This window comes from Mobula hypostoma, chromosome 5, assembly GCF_963921235.1.
Source record: "Mobula hypostoma chromosome 5, sMobHyp1.1, whole genome shotgun sequence".
Taxonomy (NCBI): Eukaryota; Metazoa; Chordata; class Chondrichthyes; order Myliobatiformes; family Myliobatidae; genus Mobula; species Mobula hypostoma.
Genome location: NC_086101.1, coordinates 137,263,134 through 137,288,809, shown reverse-complemented (window position 1 = coordinate 137,288,809; position 25,676 = coordinate 137,263,134). Strand labels below are relative to the sequence as shown.

At 43.0% G+C, this 25,676-nt stretch overlaps 1 protein-coding gene across 4 annotated transcripts in view; it reads right to left on the bottom strand.

Moving 5' to 3' along the window:
• svep1 (sushi, von Willebrand factor type A, EGF and pentraxin domain containing 1) overlaps positions 1-25,676 on the bottom strand; it is a 267,906-nt gene that overhangs the window by 31,209 nt on the left and 211,021 nt on the right. For all 4 annotated transcript variants that reach the window (XM_063048990.1, XM_063048991.1, XM_063048993.1 and 1 more), the window contains 2 exons: positions 15,144-15,299; positions 10,710-10,773 (listed from right to left, as the gene is read on the bottom strand). In XM_063048990.1, the coding sequence (XP_062905060.1) occupies positions 10,710-10,773; positions 15,144-15,299 (220 nt within the window). The remainder of the gene's footprint in view (positions 1-10,709; positions 10,774-15,143; positions 15,300-25,676) is intronic.

Here is a 25,676-nt window from a genome sequence, read left to right as displayed (position 1 = left end):
CATAAAAGTTGCTGGTGAACGCAGCAGGCCAGGCAGTATTTCTAGGAAGAGGTACAGTCGACGTTTCAGGCCGAGACCCTTCGTCAGGACTAACTGAAGGAAGAGTTAGTAAGAGATTTGAAAGTGGGAGGGGGAGGGGGAGATCCAAAATGATAGGAGAAGACAGGGGGAGGGATGGAGCCAAGAGCTGGACAGGTGATTGGCAAAAGGGATATGAGAGGATCATGGGACAGGAGGCCCAGGGAGAAGGAAAAGGGGAGGGGGGAAGCCCAGAGGATGGGCAAGGAGTATAGTGAGAGGGACAGAAGCAGAAAAAGGAGAGAAAAAGAATGAATATATATATATATATACACATACACATACACATACACACCCACATACACATACACACTAACAGATGGGGTATAAGGGGTATGGGGGCATTATGGAAGTTAGCGAAGTCAATGTTCATGCCATCAGGTTGGAGGCTACCCAGACGGAATATAAGGTGTTGTTCCTCCAACCTGAGTGTGGCTTCATCTTTACAGTAGAGGAGGCCGTGGATAGACATGTCAGAATGGGAATGGGACATGGAATTAAAATGTGTGGCCACTGGGAGATCCTGCTTTCTCTGGCGGACAGAGCGAAACAGTCTCCCAGTCTGCATCGGGTCTCGCCAACATATAGAAGGCCACATTGGGAGCACCGGACGCAGTATATCACCCCAGCCGACTCCTGTCTTCTCCTATCATGTTGGATCTCCCCTCCCCCTCCCACTTTAAAATCTCTTACTAACTCCTCTTTCAGTTAGTTCTGATGAAGGGTCTCGGCCTGAAACGTCGACTGTACCTCTTCCTAGAGATGCTGCCTGGCCTGCTGCATTCACCAGCAACTTTTATGAATTTGTCTCCTGAAGTTTTAGGCCAAGTTAAACTGAAATTTTTTTTAGAAGGATCAGGTCTGAGATTGTTACATTTTCAGTGCAGACAATAAATTAATCCCATTTCATGAAAAACCTGATCACCATCTGTTAACCCTATTTTTCTTTCTCCGCTGATGCTTCCTGACCTGTTGGATATTCCCAGTTTTCTCTGTTACTTCAGATTCTCAATCATTCAGTATTCCGAGCCTCAGAGCTCCAGCAACTTTTCCCGTTGCTCATATTCTCCACTGCAACTCTGATCTATGAACCTTTTGTTGGAATTGGTTGTTCTTTATGTTTTTAGTTAGGTAGTAATTGAATTAATGTATTTTTAGCAAGACCCTAACAGGTGTATGTAACAAGTAACAAGTGAACTTGAATTTTTAACTTGTGTTTTCACAAGTTGCGGCATTAGACTCCACCTACTGGTGGTAAAGCAACATAACAGCTACATAACAATTTGTCACCTTTCATTTTTCATTGGCTAAGTTTAAACATGCTATGCCTGAGTATCTTCCAAATGGCCCTCCCTTATCTCAGGAATTTGTCTTTGTCTCGGTATAAAAGTGTCTGTTTCTGCAAAAATTGCCATCTTTGTTCTTAGTCATAGCCTTAGTTCTCTTTGCTCTTTGTTCTGTAGTTTCATGTGCTCTGTATCTGTTTCTTTGTTGAAAAAAATCTGTTTCTTTTGTTTTAAACTTTCAACAAATGATTGTGAAGCAACAAATTCTCAACTCATTTTTGGACTCGTAAAAGCACTTGCGGATTGACAGCCATCAGATCTGACCCTGTTCCACTCTCAGTCATTATTTGTTCAGCAGCCTCATTTAGTCTCCGCATTCTCACAGATAGTCCGCTGGTTTTCCCTTCTCTGCAGCTTTAACTTGTTGTTTTTATAGGACACTACCTGCCATTCCCTCTCTGCACTTGCTGCCTGACCTCCAGCATTCTCTATGTTAATTTCTGGTACTGTTCACATGGCCTTCACACTGCCAAGCAAGCCGAGAAAACCCTAGAGGTGGACTGCACGTTACATGTATCCAGTCGCTTCAGTTCCAGCACAGAATATGTTTCCAATTTGATTGCTAAACCTCCTCTTTTCTCCTGAATCTTAATTTATCTTCCAATCTCCCAATCGTCCTCTTGATCAGTCTAGATACTTTGCTCAGTAGAATGTATGATTAATTACTTGACAGAAGTGAAGGCGTATTGCACATTAGTGAATTCAATCCATCGTGATATTATTTAGCACAGCAGGAGATTGTTCAGTCTGTTGTATTCATAGAAACATAGAAAACCTACAGCACAATACAGGCCCTTCGGCCCACAAACCTGGGCCGAAAATGTTCCTACCTTAGAACTACCTAAACTTTACCCGTACCTTTCAATTTTTCTAAGCTCCATGTAGCCATCCAGGAGTCTCTTAAAAGATCCTATCATAATCACCTCCACCACCGCCACCGGCAGCCCATTCCACGCACTCACCACTCTCTGCGTAAAAAAACTTACCCCTGACATCTCCTCTGTACCACTTCCAAGCACCTTAAAACTATGCCCTCTCGTGCTAGCCATTTCGGCCCTGGGAAAAGCCTCTGACTTTCCAAACGATCAAAGCCTCTCATTATCTTGTACACCTCTATCAGGTCACCTCTCATCCTCCGTCGCTCCAAGGAGAAAAGGCCGAGTTCACTCAACCTATTCTCATGGCATGCTCCCCAATCCAGGCAACATCCTTGCAAATCTCCTCTGCACCCTTTCTGTGGTTTCCACGTCCTTCCTATAGTGAGGCGACCAGAATTGAGCACAGTACTCCAAGTGAGGCCTGATCAAGGTCCTATATAGCTGCAACATTACCTCTCGGCTCTTAAACTCAATCTCACGATTGATGAAGGCCAATGCACCGTATGCCTTCTTAACCACAGAGTCAACCTGCATAGCAGCTTTGAGTGTCCTATGTACTTGGACCCCAAGATCTCTCTGATCCTCCACACTACCAAGAGTCTTACCATTAATACTATATTCTGCCATCATATTTGACCTACCAGAATGAACCACCTCACACTTAACTGGGTTGAACTCCATCTGCCACTTCTCAGCCCAGTTTTGCATCCTATCAATGTCTAGTTGTAACCACTGACCGCCCTCCACACTGTCCACAACACCTCCAACCTTTGTGTCATCAGCAAATTTACTAACCCATCCCTCCACTTCCTCATCCAGGTCATTTATAAAAATCACAAAGAGTAAGGGTCCCTGATCAGATCCCTGAGGTACACCACTGGCCTCCATGCAGAATATGACCCATCTACAACCACTCTTTGCCTTCTGTGGGCAAGCCAGTTCTGGATCCACAAAGCAATGTCCCCTTGGATCCCATGCTTCCTTACTTTCTCAATAAGCCTTGCATGGGGTACCTTATCAAATGCCTTGCTAAAATCCATATACACTACATCTACTGCTGTACCTTCATCAAGGTGCTTAGCCACATCCTCAAAAATTTCAATTAGTCTCGTAAGGCATGATCTGCCTTTGACAAAGCCATGGTGACTATTCCTAATCATATTATGCCTCTCCAAATGTTCATAAATCCTGCCTATCAGGATCTTCTCCATCAACTTACCAACCACTGAAGTAAGATTCACTGGACTATAATTTCCTGGGCTATCACTACTCCTTTTCTTCGATAAGGGAACAACATCCGCAATGCTCCAATCCTCCAGAACCTTCCCCATCCTCATTGATGATACAAAGATCATTGCCAGAGGCTCAGCAATCTCCTCCCTCACTTTCCACAGTATCCTGGGGTACATCCCATCCTGTCCTGGTGACTTATCCAATAATTGACACTTTCCAAAAACTCCAGCACATCCTCTCTCTTAATATCTACATTCTCAAGCTTTTCAGTCCACAACAAGTCATCCAAGATTCTTTTCTGTAGTGAATACTGAAGCAAAGTATTCATTAAGTACCTCTGCTGTTTCCTCCGGTTCCATACACACTTTTCCATTGTCACACTTGATTGGCCCTATTCTCTCATGTCTTATCCTCTTGCCCTTCACATATTTGTAGAATGCCTTGGGGTTTTTGTTAATCCTGTCCACCAAGGCCTTCTTATGGCCCCTTCTGGCTCTCCTAATTTCCTTCTTAAGCTCCTTCCTGCTAGCCTTATAATCTTCTAGATTCATATCATTACCTAGTTTTTTGAACCTTTTGTAAGCTCTTCTTTTCTTCTTGACTAGATTTACAACAGCTTTTGTGCACCACGGATCTTGTACCCTACCATCCTTTGCATGTCTCATTGGAATGTACCTACCCAGAACCCCACACAAATATCCCCTGAACATTTGCCACATTTCTTCCGTATGTTTCCCTAATAACATCTGTTTCCAATTTATGTTTCCAAGTTCCTGCCTGATAGCCTCATAGTTCCCCTTACTCCAATTAAACATTTCCCTAACTTGTCTGTTCCTATCCTCTCCAATGCTGTGGAAAAAGAGGTAGAATTATGATCACTATCTCCAAAATGCTCTCCCACTGAGAGACCTGACACCTGAGCAGGTTCATTTCCCAATACCAGATCAAGTACAGCCTCTACATTTGTAGGCTTATCTACATATTGTGTCAAGAAACCTTCCTGAACACACTGAACAAACTCCACCCAATCTAAATCCCTCACTCTAGGGAGATGCCAATCAATATTTGGGAAATTAAAATCTTCAACCACAACAACCCTATTATTATTACTCCTTTCCAGAATCTGTCTCCCTATCTGCTCCTTGATGTCCCTATTACTATTGGGTGGTCTATGAAAAACACCCAGTAGAGTTATTGATCCCTTCCTATTTCTGACTTCCACCCACAGAGACTCCGGAGACAATTCCTCCATGACTTCCTCCTTTTCTGCAGCCGTGATACTATCTCTGATCAACAGTGCCACGCCTCCACCTCTTTTGCCTCCCTCCCTGTCCTTTCTGAAACATCTAAAGCCTGGCACTTGAAGTAGCCATTCCTGCCCCTGCACCATCCAAGTCTCCGTAATGGCCACAACATCATAGCTCCAAGTGCTGATTCATGAGCATGAATAAGCTCATCCGCTTTATTCATAATACTCCTTGCATTAAAATAGACAGATCTCAAACCATTAGTCTGAGCATGTCCCTTCTCCTGCCTATCCTCCCTTTCGCACTGTCTCCAAACTTTGTCTATTTGTGAGCCAACCTCCCTTTCCTCCGTCACCTCAGTTCGGTTCCCACCCCCCAGCAATTCCAGTTTAAACTCTCCCCAATAGGCTTAGCAAACCTTCTTGCTAGGATATTGGTTCCCATCAGATTCAAGTGCAACCCATCCTTTTTGTACAGGTCACTCCTGCCCCAGAGGCCCCAATGATCCAGAAATCTGAATCCCTGCCCCCTGCTCCAATCCCTCAGCCACACATTTATCCTTCACCTCATTCTATTCCTATATTCACTGTCACGTGGCACAGGCAGTAATCCCGAGATTACTACCTTTGAGGTCCTGCTTCTCAACTTCTTTCCTAACTCTCTGCAGTCTTTTTTCTGGACCTCCTCCCTTTTCCTACTTATGTCGTTGGTACCAATATGTACCACGACCTCTGGCTGTTCTCCTTCCCACTTCAAGATATCATGGACGCGATCAGAAACATCCTGGACCCTGGCACCTGGGAGGCAAACTACCATCCGCGTTTCTTTCCTGTGTCCACAGAATCGCCTATCTGACCCCCTAACTATAGAGTCCCCTATCACTGCTGCCATCCTCTTCCTTTCCCTACCCATCGGAGCCACAGGGCCAGACTCTGTGCCAGAGGCGCGACCACTGTTGCTTCCCCCAGGTAGGCCAACAGTACTCAAGCAGGAATACTTTTTGTTAAGGGGGACAGTCACTGGGGTACTCTCTAGTACCTGCTTCTTGCCCTTCCCTCTCCTGACTGTTACCCACTTGTCTTGTCTCCTGTGGTTCTCGGGTGACTACTTGCCTATAGCTCCTCTCTATCACCTCCTCACTCTCCCTGACTAGACGAAGGTCATTGAGCTGCAGCTCCAGTTCCCTAATGCAGTCTTTAAGGAGCTGAAGCTCGCGCACCTGGTGCAGATGTGGCCATCCGGAAGGCCGGGAGTCTCTCGGACCTCCCACATCTGACACTGAGCACAGAAAACCGGCCTCACACACATACTCTCTGTTTTTATTTTAAACAAATAACAGACTTTGTCTGAACTGATCATGAATTAACTTGTTAATGGCAGTCTGCACCGCTCTCAATTTAGTAAACTCTACTTATTTTGAGATACAGTGCAAAATAGCCTAATCACAAGACAATTTGCAATGGCTGATTAACCTGCCAACTGGTACGCCTTTGGACTGTGGGCGGAAACCCACATGCTCACGGGAGAACATACAAACTCCTCACAGGCAGTGACAGGAGTTGAACCCTGGTCACTGGTACTGTAAAGCATTGTGCTAACCACTACATCGTGCCGTCCCCTGCTCACAATGTGGGCTTCTCAGCATTCGGGAGGTCAAACCCAGATTGGTCGATCTATTTGAAGAACACCTCCAGTAAATTCATCCTGGGCTTCTGGTGTGCTGATAATTCTGTTTCCTTCACACTGCAAGCTCTCTCCTCAATTTCCTGTGCTGTGTCAATGATCTTAATCTTGGCTCAAGGAAAAAACACCTGTCTCAATTAAGCGCATTATGGTTCATGCATTCAATAACTTCAAAGAATGATTCAGCTAATCTCACGTACACCTCTGTTCGACCTGTGACACTTGCTTACTTATCCTGTTTCTGCCTTCTTGCACTTTGCATTATCATCCCAAATTTCACTTTACTTTTCCTATATTCCTACTCATAACAGGCCTTAATTTTTGTTGTTTCTTCTGTTCCCCAGTTTCTCTACATTGTACTGTCAGTTTAATCCTGAAGCTCCCTGACAAAGGTTCAACAACCTAAAACAAAGGGGCAAAACTTCATAGAAACCATAGAAACTACAGCACAGAAACAGGCCTTTTGGCCCTTCTTGGCTGTGCCGAACCATTTTCTGCCTAGTCCCACTGACCTGCACACGGACCATATCCCTCCATACACCTCCCATCCGTGTATCTGTCCAATTTATTCTTAAATGTTAAAAAAGAACCCGCATTTACCACCTCGTCTGGCAGCTCATTCCATACTCCCACCACTCTCTGTGTGAAGAAGCCCCCTCTAATGTTCCCTTTAAACTTTTCCCCCCTCACCCTTAACCCATGTCCTCTGGTTTTTTTCTCCCCTTGCCTCAGTGGAAAAAGCCTGCTTGCATTCACTCTATCTATACCCATCATAATTTTATATACCTCTATCAAATCTCCCCTCATTCTTCTACGCTCCAGGGAATAAAGTCCTAACCTATTCAACCTTTCTCTGTAACTGAGTTTCTCAAGTCCCGGCAACATCCTTGTAAACCTTCTCTGCACTCTTTCAACCTTATTTATATCCTTCCTGTAATTTGGTGACCAAAACTGAACACAATACTCCAGATTCGGCTTCACCAATGCCTTATACAACCTCATCATAACATTCCAGCTCTTATACTCAATACTTCGATTAATAAAGGCCAATGTACCAAAAGCTCTCTTTACGACCCTATCTACCTGTGACGACACTTTTAGGGAATTTTGTATCTGTATTCCCAGATCCCTCTGTTCCACTGCACTCCTCAGTGCCTTACCATTAACCCTGTATGTTCTATGTTGGTTTGTCCTTCCAACGTGCGATACCTCACACTTGTCAGTATTAAACTCCATCTGCCATTTTTCAGCCCATTTTTCCAGCTGGTCCAAGTCCCTCTGCAGGCTCTGAAAACCTTCCTCACTGTCTACTACACCTCCAATCTTTGCATCATCAGCAAACTTGCTGATCCAATTTACACATTATCATCCAGATCATTGATATAGATGACAAATAACAATGGACCCAGCACTGATCCCTGTGGCACACCACTAGTCACAGGCCTCCACTCAGAGAAGCAATTCTCTACCACCACTCTCTGGCTTCTTCCATCGAGCCAATGTCTAATCCAATTTACCACCTCTCCATGTATACCTAGCGACTGAATTTTCCTAACTAACCTCCCATGCGGGACCTTGTCAAGGGCCTTACTAAAGTCCATGTAGACAATATCCACTGCCTTCCCTTCATCCACTTTCCTGGTAACCTCCTCAAAAAACTCCAACAGATTGGTCAAACATGACCTACCACGCACAAAGCCATGTTGACTCTCCCTAATAAGCCCCTGTCTATCCAAATGCTTGTAGATTCTGTCTCTTAGTACTCCCTCCAATAACTTACCTACTACTGACGTTAAACTCATCGGCCTATAATTTCCCGGATTACTTTTCGATCCTTTTTTAAACAACGGAACAACATGAGCCACTCTCCAATCCTCCGGCACTTCACCCGTAGACAGCGACATTTTAAATATTTCTGCCAGGGCCCCCGCAATTTCAAGACTAGTCTCCTTCAAGGTCCGAGGGAACACTCTGTCAGGTCCCGGGGATTTATCCACTTTAATTTTCCTCAAGACAGCAAGCACCTCCTCCTTTTTAATCTGTACAGTTTCCATGGTCTCACTACTTGATTCCCTCAATTCCATAGATTTCATGCCAGCTTCCTTAGTAAATACAGACGCAAAAATCCTATTTAAGATCTCCCCCATTTCCTTTGGTTCCGCACAAAGCCGAACACTCTGATCTTCAAGAGGACCAATTTTATCCCTTACAATCCTTTTGCTCTTAATATACTTGTAAAATTATCCTTCACTTTGACTGCCAAGGCAACCTCATGTCTTCTTTTAGCCCTCCTGATTTCTTTCTTAAGTATTTTCTTGCACTTCTTATACTCCTCAAGCACCTGATTTACCCCCTGTTTCCTATGCATTTCATACAACTCCCTCCTCTTCTTTATCAGAGTTGCAATATCCCTTGAGAACCAAGGTTCCTTATTCCTATTCAATTTGCCTTTAATCCTGACAGGAACATACAAACTCTGCACTCTCAAAATTTCCCCTTTGAAGGCTTCCCACCTACCAATCACATCTTTGCCAGAGAACAACCTGTCCCAATCCACGCTTTTTAGATCCTTTCTCATTTCTTCAAATTTGGCCTTCTTCCAGTTCAGAACCTCAACCCTAGGACCAGATCTATCCTTGTCCATGATCAAATTGAAACTAATGGTGTTATGATCACTGGAACCAAAATGCTCCCCTACACAGACTTCTGTCACTTGTCCTAATTCGTTACCTAACAGGAGATCCAATATTGCATCCCCTCTAGTTGGTCCCTCTATATATTGATTTAGAAAACTTTCCTGAACACATTTTACAAACTCTAAACCATCTAGACCCCTAACAGTATGGGAGTCCCAATCAATGTATGGAAAATTAAAATCCCCTACCACCACAACTTTATGTTTCCTGCAGTTGCCTGCTATCTCTCTGCAGATTTGCTCTTCCAAGTCTCGTTGACTATTGGGTGGTCTGTAATACAATCCCACTAATGTGGCCATACCTTTCCTGTTTCTCAGCTCCACCCATAAGGACTCAGTAGACAAGCCCTCTAATCTGTCCTGCCTGAGCACTGCTATAATATTTTCCCTAACAAGCAATGCTACTCCCCCACCTTTCATTCCTCTGCCTCGATCATCCTTGGTCTCACTTGCTAGATTTGTAATAAAGGCAGCTGCTTGGTATACTCTGCTGAAGTCAATATAACTGAACTTTGCAAATGGCTGTTACGGCAGAGCTGTTATGATTCTGTACATTTTGCTCTTGAAAACTGATGTTTTTAATCACAGAATGACCTTCAATATTTGAAAATGACACTTGAAGAAGGTTAAAAATTATATATTGTAACTTAAGACTACTACTTTCAAAGACTGTGGAATTGGCATTGGTCCTGGTGCAGGTCAATGGGACTAAGCAGTTTAAATGGTCCAGCACAGACTAGTTGGGCCAAAGGGTCTGTTTCTGTGCTGAACTTTCCTGTGAACCTATATGCAAGTTTTGGAGTTAATTCTTGAGAAATAACAAGTTATTATATAATTTCAATGTGATACAGCTTTGGAAGTACATTATCATAGTTACTAAATGAATTAATGCATTAATATTGGAAAATAATTTACCGAAGATTATAAATTAATGAACTCAGCATTGACTAATATTTAGCATATAGCTAAATATAGCCCTAAATATGGCTATATTGAAATGTATCCACTGTGGCAATGGCAGCAAAAGTTGAATTAATGCTCGCAAAATCCACTAGCCCAGTGGATTACAAGGCTGCATTAAGAAGATTTACACCCCTTGGGTTATCCTGGCTTTGAAATAGATTTTAAACTAAGTATACTGTATATCTGCTGCTCAGCTTGGTTATTACTTTGAATAGATTTCAAAGACCCGCATATTATTTGGAGATTTCTCCTGGCACCTTGGGCAACATTCTGCTTCAATGAGTGAGTGGTACTCCTGTCTCTGGAATGAGGAGCCCTCAAGATCCCTCAAAAACCTGGACCAAGTATCTAGACTGAAGCACAAAGGAAGTGTAGGAAAGATAGAGGTACATTTTTTTTGAATAAAACATTAAACAGGTACATTGTTTCCTCTTAGTTAGGTGTAAAAGATTCTGGCTACTTATTTTGAAGACCAAGGGATTTCTCCCTGTGGTTTCTCTTGCAGATCCATTGAAGTCACAGTATTGAAAAAGGAGCTACTTTGAAACAGTCTCCCACTGCGGCTCTACTGACTGGAATTACTTACTCCTGCAGGAGGCCTGTGTGCCATTCCATGTCCCATCTTCCCGGCAAAACCTCTGAATACTGCCCTGTGATGAAAACAAAGAGCAGCTCATGAATAGGGGGAGCCAGAAGCAGCACCCTGTGTCTCTGGAAGAAAGATAATCGTGTGATACCCATTTTCTCCGACCAAATGTGACTATTCCATGTGATCTACTGGAATGCTGGAATGTTTGTAGTAATATAGGCAATCCAGTAAATTCAATGGGAAACTTTCCAACTATTAATTTCCTGTACTGTGGGAGTCTCCACTGAATTATTTCTTCTTACCCTCTTCACCCCTCCCCCCACCCAATTAAAGGCACTATTTAAAAGCCTCAATAAAGTTTCTGGTACCCCATCCCAATTTTTCTCTTTGGAGTGTAGTGTCAAATGTTGATTTGATGGTGTCTGTAAAACACCCCGAGATTTTTTTTAGTTTATATTGAAAGCATAACTTAATTGCAAATTTGAATAAAATTCAGAATATGACTGAAACAAGGAATTCATTGTTTTGCAGAAGCAGTACAGTGCAAAGACATAAAAACCTATAAATAGCACAGAAAAAGGAATAACGAGGTAGTGTTCATAACGAGGGACTGTTCAGAAATGTGATGGAGGGGAAGTAGCTGTTCCAAAATTGTTCACTATGGGCAGTCAGGCCCCTGTACCTCCTTCACAATGGAAGTACAGTAATAAAAATCTCGCCACCGCCTGGAAGGAGTTTGTACTTTCTCCCCATGACCGCGTGGGTTCCTCATGATGCTCTGGTTTCCTCCCGCAGTCCGAAGACGTACCGGTCGGTGGGTTAATTGTTCCATGATTGTGCTCAGATTAAATGGGGGGATTGCTGGGCGGCATGGCTCGACGGGCTGCAAAGGCCCACTCTGTGCTGCATCACAATAAAAATAAATAAGTAAATAAAAGAATGCATATCCTAGATGGTGAAGGTCCTTAATGATGGATGCCACTTTCCTGAGGCACAGTCTCTTGATGTCCTTGATGGAGGGAGGGTTATGCTGGTGATAGAGTTGGCTGAGTCCATAACCCTGTTCAGTGTTTTGTGATCCTGAGCATTTAAGGCTCCATTCCAGACTGTGATGCAATTGGTCAGAATGTTCTCCACCATACATCAATATAAGTTTGCGAGAGTCTGTGGTGACATACAAAATCTCCCCAAACTCACAACAGGGTAGAGCCACTGGCATGCATGGTGATAGATCCTCTAACATAATGAGGTAATCTGTGTGTTTTCCCCTTTGTATTATGTCTCTTTCAAGAACTAAATATTTACATGAGAGAGCTGGAAGAGAGGAGCAGGAGAAAGTGTTTAATTACATTTCTGTTATCTTCTTGCCCATCAACTTTGTAAGCTCATGAGTGATACCAATATCTCAACTAATCTTAGAATACTGAACAATGGGAATATAAAACCTTACGCAAAATTATTTTTCGATAACCAAATTGGTTACAGCACCAAGTACCATTTAGAAAAACATTAAGGACAAGGTTATAAGCAGTGAGCCAATTTTCTAAGTACTGGTTCTGCCATGTGAATCAACAAATCTGCAGGTATGATCACTGATCCACGTTGAGTCACATGATCCTGGTCAGGGTGGAAGAGTGGACTCATAAACAGGGACCAGAGACATCTGGAGCAGAATATTTTGGTAAAGTTTGGCAATCTCTGGCTGAGCTAGTATGGCTCAGTGATGGACAGCAGAACCACAGAGCAGTCTTCAAGATTCAGAGACACGAAGCCCTGGATGGTGAAAGGTGAGTTTAATATAAAAGGATAGTGTTACTGTGTTATGCCAGTAGATCAGTAATGCAGCAGACTAGACAAACAAATAAGACACAGCTTCGAATCACACCAATGCAGTTTGTAATCTTGAACTCACCTTTAAAAAACAGGAGATGAAAAGCTGGTATTAGTAAATGGGACCATGAATGGTTTTGCTTGAAAAGCTTGATCTTCCAGAATTTTCTCATGTTTGTTGTTAAGAACTCACTAATATTCTTCAGGAAAGGAAATTTACCTGTATTTGATCTTGCAGGAAATTGTAAATAGAACACCAAACATATTATTTTTCTCCTTTGTCTGTGAGGCCAAGACGGAATAATTTTGGAATGTCTTTAAGCTATGAAAAGGGTTATGGAAATGCAAGCCTTTTATTGGGAGACCTTGCAATTCAGAAGCATATTCTGAACTTGCACATTCATTTTGGATTGCCTGGTTATGCAGCTCATGTAGTGGGCCTGAAGGAACGACCCAGGTTTTCATCCTTGATTCCACAAACATTCATCGTACAGAATGAATCATCCCAGTCAGTACTGTGTGGATGGAGACTGAGCATTGGAGGGGATGGTGGGATGGCTGTTGAAGGTGGTGGAATAATCTTGTCTCAAGAAAGTCATGGAAGGGAAAAGGTCCCGCTCAGTTTCATGCCCTTTATGGTGAGAGGGTTTAGTATAGCTGTTTTAGGGGAGTCAGTGGAGAGACATGCAGCAACCCAGCTAAGCATATGGTAAAAGAATTTTGCAGGGGGAATTAAATCTCGATGCAACAAAAAGCCCATTGCATAATGTATTTTTCTCTGTTGGACAGAGAACTAAAGTGACATACTATGTTGATGATTCTTTCTTTCAGCGATTGGGCAAAACCGATGATATTAATAAAGTGGCAGCTTGTTTCCCATCTTTGCCAATTATTATTTCCATCAAATGTAAGTTAAAAGGGCCTTTAATTGCAGAAATCTGGCAAAGGCAGATGCTGAGATACATCCCTAGGATGTGCTGGGACACATAATCAGTGATGTAACCTAGAGTCATCCTGTGTTTCGGGTCTTTCAACATCAGACCCTCTTGCCCAGGCGACCCAGCCAGGGTTGATCAGGCCCCGGCTAGTGTCCCGGGAGCACTGGTTTATGGATCACACCTCTTGATCCATAGTCATCTGGAGGCTCGCTCAGCAGCCTCTGTGATGCTCCTGGTGGCTCTTTGCAGACCCCGTAATGCTAAGGAGAGAGTAGGTTCTACACAGCGAGCAGCCAGAAAAACCTCTACACCCCTCCTCTATAGGTTCACATCGTGCCCTCCACCCCGGTCTTAGGCACTGCCCTACCAGCTCCTGGTATTTGGCTTTCTTATGCTCAAGCATCTCCTCAGAGGTACAGTAAGTACAAAAAAAAGATGCTGGACCATTATCTAAAGACAAAAGTTTGCTGATTGTATCCTAAACTTGCTGATTGAATAGGCAGGGGCTGTTTTCCCTGAAGCAAAGGAGACTGAGGGGTGAGATGATTATAAAATAAAGAGGGATGTAGATGGGGTGATAGTAACTGTTTTTTACCTGGGTAGCAAAAGCTAAAACTGGAGGTATAGGTTTAAGATTTGAGAGACAAGATTGAAAAGGATTTGAGGGGCAAGCTTTCCACACAAAGGGTGGGGGAGAGTACACGGAATGAGTTGCTAAAGGAGGTGGTACAGGCAGATACAATTACTACATCTGAAAGGCATTTGAATAGGTAGATGGGTAGGAAGTGTATAGAGGAATACACGCCAAACAGGCATTTTGGTCATCGTGGATGAACTGGGTAAATTGACATGTTTCTGTACTACACAAGTCCATGAACCTGCCATCAGATTTCAGAATGGTCTATAAACCCATGAAAATCACCGCCCTATTTCTCCTCTTTTGTTTATCTATCTGTCTATGTGTATATATCTATATATATATCTGTTTATCCATATATGTCTATTTGTCGATATATCTGTCTATCTGTATATCTGTCTATCTGTCTGTCTATCTCTATATCTATTTGTTTATCTAGCTATTGACTAACTTGTGGTAATTTTTTTTATGTCTTCTGCTGTTCTGCTGACAAAAAACAACAAATTTCGTAACATATATCAGTGATAATAAACCTGATTTTGATTCTAAATCTAACCATCATTTAGCCAACAGCCAAAGCTTCTTAGAAAAAGCCATTAGTCTATACCTCGATTTTTTTTCTCTCAATTCAATGTATAAAGGGGAATGAACATAATAAAAAGAACCTGCAGATGACGGAAATCTGAAACAAAAACAGAAAGCTCTGCTTAACCTGCTGACTGTTTCCAGCATTTTCTGAATACAGAAGAGTTAGGTTACTGGAACATATGAACATTTAGGAATTGCTCCTGCTCAGAACTAGGAAAAGCCCCAACAAAAGAAGGCTGGGAAATGGGTTTGAGGAGGGAAGAACAAGGATCAGCAATGATTGAATGGGGGAGCAAACTTGATGGGCCAAATGGCCTAATACTGCTCCTATATCTTATGGTCTAAAATTTGCTGACCAAGTACTTATGTCTAGGATTGACCTTTGGTACATGCACATTTAATAAATACAGATTATATGATCACGACACAAAATGATACCTGTAACTCATAGCCGATATCACACTGATATGTTACACTGTCTTTGTATTCATAGCTTGTTCCTTTAACTGAGCCATTCTCTGGTGGCAGTGGTTCCTCGCAGGACACAGGGGAACACAAAATATCAGCAATCGGTGGACTCCAGAATCCATCAACCTGAAACATCAGAAAATAAATTAATGCAGTGATCAATGCAAGGTCAGCATGAAAAATAGTTATGTTAAAAACAAACTTTTGCCTTCGGGGCCATTATTTAGATTGTTATGGTATGCCTACATTCTAATTTTTTGCTTATAAGTTAATAAATCTAAACCTGTTCATAATTTTAAATGAATTTCTCCTTTACAAGAATGGCCATATGTGGAATGTGAAGAAGGCCAATCTGTTCATCCCATTATTAACCAGTGCTCACTATACAATTATATGAGCAACAGTATACATCAACTTCTAAAGGCAATATATGCATTGGTAAATTCAATATTTAATTATAAAATGCTGTTCAGTTGCTCGTCACATGTCATATAATTGAATAAGTAAAAATGTTTCCTATGTAATAGCAGCGACCTTGATACAATTAACTGCATAACACTTTATGAACGTGCTGAAGAAATGCCGTCTACCCTTTCTTCATCAACTATCTCAGGCCCTGTTTAGTTTGTGACTACTTATGATGCCCATGCAATGCAGGGACGAATTTATTTAAACCACATTTCATTCCTATGAAACAATTTGTTAATTATTTATGGCACAAAGTGTGCATGAATTAAATTGCCCCACTGACTGTAAACTACACAGGATTTCAGTGCCACTGCTCCAGGAAAATATAACACCGTTCCTTCAACAGTACTGGCTTTGTCAATGACATTAAACTTGAGTTATTTCACTGCAAGTTTAAACAAAGATATTTTATACAACATTTTTATATTTAAGTTTTAAATATTTTAGGATTTTAAAACAAGTATTTGCCGTGGCTTTGTTGATAACTATTTAGGTTAAGGTTGATTACTATCACACTGAAAAGCTTGTCTTGCATACTGTTCATACAGATTAATTCATTTCATTGAGGAAGTACAAGATAAGGCAAAAATAGAATGCAGAATGAAGTGTAACAGCTACAAAGAAAGTGTAATGCAGGCAGACAATAAGTTGCAAGGTAATAACCAGGCAGGTTGTGTAGTGAACAGTCCATCTTATTGTACTAGGGAATCATTCAATTGTCTTATAACAGCAGGGTGGAACCTGCTCGTTCGTGCTTTCAGGCTTTTGTATCTTCTGCCTGATGGGAGTGGGGAGAAGAGAGAGTGTCTGGGATGGGTGGGGTCTTTGATTATGTTTAAAAATTCGAAGTCCATTTATTATCAGATTATGTACACAATCACAACTCCGAGATTTGTCCTCACACAGGCAGCCATGAAACAAAGCAACATCATTCAACCTGTTCAAAGAAAAACATCACCACTTATTGTGTGAACAAAAGAACAAATTGTACAAACAGCAAAAAGTGAATGAACAACACATCCAACCAGGAGCCCTGGAGAATTCAGTTTAGTTCAGTTGAGCGACACGCAGATAGCCAACTGCGGTCCGCAGAGCCCGTCTTCACTGACGCGCCCCAGTCTGCATCGATGCCTGAATCAAACCGCTCAAAAGCAGGATAAAAAGGAGTACCCAGAATCCAGAAGCACATGTAACATGAATGTCAAGGACCCCAAAATGAGTCCACAGCCACAAGACTCACTGATCAATCAATCCCAGGACTCCTGCACTTTCCTCTTCCAGCAGCTAGTGAGAAGGAAAGGAAGACTAGTCAAATACAGGGAGATGTCGCCGAACATCTGCCCTTCCTCTGCTCTCCTCTTCGTCAACCTCAACCTTGCCAGATACCTCAACTGGAGAGAAGCAATGGGGTCGATCATGAACTCATACAGCACGTCCAGACCACACATTTCACTTCCAACATCACTAAACTCCCTCAGGCAGTGGTCCCCAACCTCCGGGCCACGGACCGATACCAGGCTGCGAAGCATGGAGGGGTGCAGCGGTAGCCGGAGCGCACCCAGCACGTCTTTAAGAAAAAAGCCAAAATAAACTAGCTAATTAATTAGGTACCGCCCAGCATGTAAATGTCGGCCCAGATCAGAGGCTATTTTTTGCCAATCACCTCTGATCTGGGCCGACATTTACGTGTCGGGTGGCACCTAATTAATTAGCATGTTTATTTTGGCTTTTTTCTTAAAGATGTGCTGGATGTGTTCCAGCTACCGCTGCACCCCTGCGTGCTTCGTGGCCTGGTATCGGTCCGCAGCCCGGAGGTTGAGGACCACTGCCCGAGGGTATAGCGAAGTTCCAGGTTGCTCAATCGGCCCAAAAACACACCATCAGAATGTAAGTCACAGGGTGAATCAAATGCAGCTTGGCAGTAGAATCATCTTTGTTAGAAGTAAAAGTAGTTTATTGAACTGTTGGCAGGACATCATCATTGGCCTCGTTGTTTGCTGGTGCTATCTTAAATTAGTTAGTTGCTTTATTGAGGCACGGAGAAGTATAGGCAGAGTCCATGGGAGGGGGGGGGCTAGTTCCATTGACGAGTTGATCTGTGTCCACAATCCTCTGCAGTCATAGGCAGAGCAGTTGGCATACCAAACTATAATGCATCCAAATTGGATACTTTCTACGGTGCATTAATATAAATTGATAATGGTCAACGGGACATACTAAATTTATTTAGTCTCCTGAGGAAGTAGAAGTGTTGGTGAATTTTCTTAGCTGGGGCATTTATATGATTGGAGAAGGTGAGCTACTGGTGGTGTTCACTCTGAGGAATTTGAAGCTCTCAACCCTCTTGACTTCAGCACCATTGATGTAGACAGGAGCATGTGCACCAGCTCCCTTCCTGAAGTCAATGACCAGCTGTTTTGTTTTGCTGACATTGAGGGGCAGGTTGCTGCCACGATACCATGTCACTAAGCTGCCTATCTCCTTCCTCTACTCTGTTAGCTGAGATATGGCCCATTACAGTGGTATTGTCTGCATACTTGTGGATGGAGTTAACGCAGAATCTGGCCATGCAGTCGGGAGAGTATAGAGAGTAGAGCAAGGGGGCTGAGGATGCAGTCTTGTAGGGCACTGATGCGAAGAACAGTCATGGCAGAGGTGCTGCCACCTACTCTTACTGGTTGCGGTCTTTGCTCAGGAAATCAAGGATCCAGTTGCAAAGGGAGGTCTCCGAGTTTGGTGATGAGTTTTCTTGGATACAGCTGGGGTTAGAGTTTTTCCACAGGACTCAAGAGCTTGGAAAATCTATTTATTAACTTCAAATACATGAAATACACTGTTCATAATGCTAGTGTGTGCAGCTGGTTATTAAGATTATTCTGGAATTATGTGGATATAGCAAACATTGACTAAAATGAGATCCAGTCTTCGGAAATAAAGCCCATTCATAATTTAACTCCACTAACACTATTGATAATTTAACTCTCATTGACTTTTTAAGGCCTCAAAACCAAACATCAGGGAAGGGACAGTTTGATTGTAACTGTGCATCAGAAGACATAGGTGAATGCTCATGTTAATTGGTGTATATTGAAAACTTCGTGATGAAATCAGGGAAGGCATTAAGTGGTCATCTTTTGTAATAACCCATTGTTAAAGGCACAACGCTGCCACTTAATGCACAGTTTTTAGATTGTCACCTAATATTCTATCTTTGTTTATTTAGGGACCCATCAATGAATACTGTAACAAAACACACATATATTGGGTGTCTATAGTTAGTGTTCAGAACCTCTAGGACTAGCCATCGATATTTGAATACTCAACAGGGGCCTGGCCTGCCATTTGTGCTGTGCTCCCTTTGTAAACATGTAGCCCATGCAGCTACCCATCTTCACTCAGCGTGCTGAAGTAGTGACTATAGCCATTGTAAATGTTGTTAATTGTTTATTATTGCCTTATAGTTAAAAAGTATAAAACATCACTGTACAGTTGAATGTAGCAAGAGGAGAGATAGATTCTTTAGTTGATCTGCTATGTTGAATAAAGGCTTCTCAGCTACAGTCTTTGAGTGCTCTTTAACACTTTTATCACCGGGGGTGATAGTGGGGTTAAGCTCCCACTACCTATTAAATGCTCCCAATGGCATGCATCTCAAATAGTCTCTGACAACCAAGTCCAGTTCTTGGCCTTCATGTGTGGCTTAGCTCTAAGCCCGGCAGATCCATTTCTACAGACAGGAGAAGGGGCAAAGGCAGGTTACTGGTACCTTAAACCCAGTCATTTTGGGCAGATGGGGCTCATCAACCTTGGTTGGCAGCTCATCTAGGAGAATGAAAACTCTGATCTCAAACCTCCGCTGCCTTGCAGCTATACCCACTCACGAGGAAGGCTTTGGGAGTAAACCCCGAGGAGAGATCTGGAGCTGGAGTCCCTAAGGCAGTCCCACGTTGAATTCAATGCTGACTGGCAACTCCTGCGATGCTGCGGGTGCCAAACTGTATCGGTCTCTGCTGTTCCTTTGGATTAATCAGCTCGCGTGGAGAGGGGGAACCTGCTACATGGGTAACAGCTTGCTCTTCATATTGTCCTTCCCTGGCTTGTGTACCCAGACAGCTAAGATGCAACATCCATGGTTGACCCTGACCAACAGAGATCTAAGAACAGTCTCTGCGTGACTCTGATCAGCAGTCACAACATTTAGGTCTGTCAAACATTTTAATTCCAGGCAGGGACCTTCTCAGGACCAACAGGCACATAGTGTGGTTTTCAAACATTATGGCATATGAGAGAAACTTCCCAAAACTGTCATCAGGTACCAGCCTACGTAAATCATCCCAGCTGCTTCAGATGAACCTTCAGCGAGTGGCCAATACTGTCCTATCCATCACAAGTATGTCATTCCCTTCCATCCAGTCCATCTTCAGGAAGGTTACTAGTATCTTAGTATCATAAAGAATGCCTGCCACCACTTGCCATTCCCTTTTCTCTCTTCAATCTACTAGGGGAAGATACAAGAATCTGAAAGCCCTGACATTCACACAACAACAGCTTCTCGCAGACTGCAAACTGATTTCTGATCTAATTACTCCTTCCATGTCCTCTTCTTGGTGGTGTTGACACATTCACATACTCATAGAAGGCACAACAGTCCCATTTTCCTTTCTTAGAACTTTGTATAGATTTGGCATGCCACCAAAAATGTTGACGAACTTCAATAGATGCACGTGGAGAATATATTAACTGCTTGCATCACGACCTGGTAAGGAAACACAAATGCCCAGGAATGGAAAAGGCTACAGAAAGTGGTGGATACAGCTCAGTCCATCAGAGGCAAAGCTCACCCCACCACAAGAAAGCAGTACCTATGATCAAGGACCACCACCATACAGGCCTCTTCTCACTATTACTGTCAGGCAGGAGGTACAGAAGCTTTTGGTCCCACATCACCAGGTTCAGGAACAGTTGTTACCCTACAATCATCAGACTCCTGAACTGATCCTAGGACCTAAATACATCTTTACAACATGTTCTCAGTATTATTTCTATTTGCACAGTTTGTCTTCTTTTGGAGATTGGTTGCTTGTCAGTCTTTGCTCATGCACAGTTTGTCTTTAAATTCTATTGTATTTCTTTCTTCTCTGTAAAATGAATTTTAAGGTAATATATGGCAACATATTGCAAACTTGTTTGGATAATAAATTTCCTTTGAACCTTGGACTAATTCTACTCACTCGGTTTTCCATTATTGTCACCTTAGCATTTCATTTTGTACTGCTACAGACTGCACTCCAATCTTTGGCACCATTCTACAGTTTGGTACTTATTGTTATACCGACTGTGTTTACGTTTTATTCTGTGAACTTCATCCAAACAAGGAATTTCATTGTTCCCTGGTGTTTCGGACAATAAGCTACTCTGGATCTCAATCTGACACTATGGTCATGGATATATTGAGATTATTGGCATCCGTGTCTTTACGTAATATACTGTAAGTCTTATAAGCAAATTAATGCTGTTCATCATGATGTGTGACTGAAAATTCAAGGTTTAGTGTGGAAATGTGATGCCAGTGTTAAAGGTCAAACATGGTCTTATCTAATAGTGGAACAGACATCAGAGGCCAAACGGCCTGCTCCTGTTTCGATTTCATATGTTCTAATGTGGAATAATTCCATAACCTGATATGGGTTATAACCTATTTTGTGCAATTTTCTGCAGATAGCAAATGACAAAGTGCTGGATTGAACTAAACTGAGCTGAACTGAATATGCCTGAGCATTTTTAGATGACTTTGTGGTTTGGTGTTTTTATAATTTGCGTTTTTCGCTCATTTTTTAAAACTCCTTCCATGATTTGTTTTTTTTTTGCATGTGGGGAGTGTGGTTTGATGTTTCTCTTTGAACGGGTTCCAAGGTTTTCTTTGTTTCCTGGCTCTCTGTGGGAAGAAGAATCTTAGGGTTGGATACTGCATACATAGCTTGATAATGAATTCACTTGGGTTAAATAAAGAAATGTATATTTATTATCAGCTATCACCCACAGAGGCAATTATGGCACTGAAAAGAAAAATGTTTTAAAAAGAATAATTGAAACATTAAAGCGTCCGGCACCGAGGAAGAACATTCACCTTGTATAGAATGCATCAACTGCAAACACCTCTACAGATAAGGCAGCCAGTTATTGACAGGTAGTAAAAAGTGATCCAGTTAGATCTCAGCTTTGCACACAACTTTGCAAGATATCCCCCTTCAAGTGTTGATTCAATTCTCTTTTCAGATGTTATAATTGATTCTGGTCACACTGCATATTCCAGATCACTGTACATTTCTAAGCCAAAAAAAAATCCCTCACCTTCTGAATGCTCTTTTGCTAATTGCTTTAAATGTTCAATTTGTTCTGCAGCACTTTTTAAAATATTGTATGCAAACAAGGCTCATCAAAAGATCAACAAACTTGCACTGGCTACTGAAATTCTTGACAGCCTTTATTTGATTTGAGTCATCTGCTCTTAGATCTATTCTGTCATGGGAAACGGTTATAAGGCAAACAGAGGAAAAGGTTCAAGAATGTGTGTAAAGTCTTCTTGACAATATAAAACACCCTCGTGATGCCTGGGAATCCCTGGCTTAAAGTGAAACACCATTTGGGATAGTATTGAGAACTTTGTGTATCGAGATAGAAGGCCTTTGTATATGGCAGAAGGAGTGCACCACCTCATAAATTAACTGGTGGCCATCACTTGCTTCATCTGTAGATGAGTCTGCAGTTCCCTCACTGGTTTTATCTGCACCTCAGGATGAATAGAAAACAAAGCAAGTCAGCCATGATACCAAGGAAATGGCTAAAAAGATAATGGGATTTGCCATATACAGTATGTTAGATCCTGTCCCTGTGGTGGGATTTGCTGTTAATGTTGGATCCTGTCCCTGTGGTGGGATTTGCTGTCTATGTTAGATCCTGTCCCTGTGGTGGGATTGGATCCTGTCCCTGTGGTGGGATTTGCTGTCTATGTTAGATCCTGTTCCTATAGTGGATTTTGCTGTTAATGTTTGATCCTGTCCCTGTGGTGGGATTTGCTGTCTCTGTTGGACCCTGTCCCTGTGCTGGGATTTGCTGTCTCTGTTGGACCCTGTCCCTGTGGTGGGATTTGCTGTCTATGTTAGATCCTGTCCCTGTGCTGGGATTTGCTGTCTATGTTAGATCCTGTCCCTGTGGTGAGATTTGCCATCTATGTTAGATCCTGTCCCTGTGGTGGGATTGGACCCTGTCCCTGTGCTGGGATTTGCTGTCTATGTTAGATCCTGACCCTGTGCTGGGATTTGCTGTCTATGTTAGATCCTGTCCCTGTGGTGGGATTTGCTGTCTATGTTGGACCCTGTCCCTGTGCTGGGATTTGCTGTCTATGTTAGATCCTGTCCCTGTGGTGAGATTTGCCATCTATCTTGTACCCTGTCCCTGTGGTGGGATTGGATCCTGTCCCTGTGGTGGGATTTGCTGTCTATGTTAGATCCTGCTCCTGTAGTGGATTTTGCTGTTAATGTTTGATCCTGTCCCTGTGGTGGGATTTGCTGTCTCTGTTGGACCCTGTCCCTGTGCTGGGATTTGCTGTCTCTGTTGGACCCTGTCCCTGTGGTGGGATTTGCTGTCTATGTTAGATCCTGTCCCTGTGCTGGGATTTGCTGTCTATGTTAGATCCTGTCCCTGTGGTGAGATTTGCCATCTGTGTTAGATCCTGTCCCTGTGGTGGGATTGGACCCTGTCCCTGTGCTGGGATTTGCTGTCTATGTTAGATCCTGACCCTGTGCTGGGATTTGCTGTCTATGTTAGATCCTGTCCCTGTGGTGGGATTTGCTGTCTATGTTAGATCCTGTCCCTGTGGTGGGATTTGCTGTCTATGTTAGATCCTGCTCCTGTAGTGGATTTTGCTGTTAATGTTTGATCCTGTCCCTGTGGTGGGATTTGCTGTCTCTGTTGGACCCTGTCCCTGTGCTGGGATTTGCTGTCTCTGTTGGACCCTGTCCCTGTGGTGGGATTTGCTGTCTATGTTAGATCCTGTCCCTGTGCTGGGATTTGCTGTCTATGTTAGATCCTGTCCCTGTGGTGAGATTTGCCATCTGTGTTAGATCCTGTCCCTGTGGTGGGATTGGATCCTGTCCCTGTGCTGGGATTTGCTGTCTATGTTAGATCCTGACCCTGTGCTGGGATTTGCTGTCTATGTTAGATCCTGTCCCTGTGGTGGGATTTGCTGTCTATGTTAGATCCTGTCCCTGTGCTGGGATTTGCTGTCCATGTTGGACCCTGTCCCTGTGCTGGGATTTGCTGTCTATGTTAGATCCTGACCCTGGGGTGGGATTTGCTGTCTATGTTAGATCCTGTCCCTGTGGTGGGATTGGATCCTGTCCCTGTGGTGGGATTTGCTGTCTATGTTAGATCCTGTTCCTGTAGTGGATTTTGCTGTTAATGTTAGATCCTGTCCCTGTGGTGGGATTTGCTGTCTCTGTTGGACCCTCTCCCTGTGCTGGGATTTGCTGTCTATGTTGGATCCTGTCCCTGTGGTGGGATTTGCTGTCTGTGTTGGACCCTGTCCCTGTGCTGGGATTTGCTGTCTATGTTGGACCCTGTCCCTGTGCTGGGATTTGCTGTCTATGTTAGATCCTGTCCCTGTGCTGGGATTTGCTGTCTATGTTAGATCCTGTCCCTGTGCTGGGATTTGCTGTCTATGTTAGATCCTGTCCCTGTGCTGGGATTTGCTGTCTATGTTAGATCCTGTCCCTGTGCTGGGATTTGCTGTCTATGTTAGATCCTGTCCCTGTGCTGGGATTTGCTGTCTATGTTAGATCCTGTCCCTGTGCTGGGATTTGCTGTCTATGTTGGATCCTGTCCCTGTGGTGGGATTTGCTGTCTATGTTAGATCCTGTCCCTGTGCTGGGATTTGCTGTCTATGTTAGATCCTCTCCCTGTAGTGGGATTTGCTGTCTATGTTGGATCACGTTGTTATGCTACATATGTCACATATTGCTGAGTAGAACTTCAGATTCGATAAATCTGTTGAGGTGAGTGATCAGTGTAAAAATGGGGGCAGATTCTGCAGCTTGACAGAAGCCCTTCTTTTCCCAAGACTTGCTATTCTTTCAGGATTTCCCTTAAATCTTTGGGAATTGAATTAAATCACGGGATGCCGAACACTAAGTGAAGAGCTGCATTGAAAGATTCAGACTCGGTTCAGATTAATTTATCACATACACATCGAAATGTACAGTGAAATGTGTCATTAATAACCAACACAACCTCGGAGTGTGCTGGTGGCTGCCTGCAAGTGTGGCCACACATTCCGATGGGAACAGCATGTACACAATTTCCAGCCAAACTTCACAAAGAACACAAACAGAACAAAGTGCAGGACAACCTTGCTAATTACCTTCCAAACAGAGTATGTATTTGCACAATGCAGGCAGGGTGAAACCGATGGCATTTACTTATCAATAACATGCTCACCAGCTATCAATTCGGGTTTCCCCAGGGGCACTTAGCTCTGAACCGCAAAACGGCTTTAGTTTAGACTTGGATCAAGCAACTGACTTGAAGAGTTATAGTAGGAGCCATTGCCCTTGATGTCAAGCATTTGTGCATCAGACTAAATGTGGCATCAACAAGCTCTGGTAAAAATGAAGTGACTAGGTATCAGATACAAGAGAAAATCTGCAGTTGCTGGAAATCCAAGCAACACACTCAAACTGCTGGAGGAACTCAGCAGGCCAGGTAGCATCTATGGAAAAGAGTACTCAGTCCGAAACTCTTTTCCATAGATGCTGCCTGGCCTGCTGAGTTCCTCCGGCATCTTGTGTGTGTTGAATAGGTATCAGAGGGAAGTGCTTGGTTTAAATAATGCACATAGGAATATGATTGTTGTTTCTGGAGGTCAATCATCCCAAGCTCGGGACACCTGTATTTCATTTGCCATGCCTTAGATCACAAGAACCAGACAGTGCTGCTGCTTCAGTTCCCATCTGTACATTGACTTGATATACAGAGGCA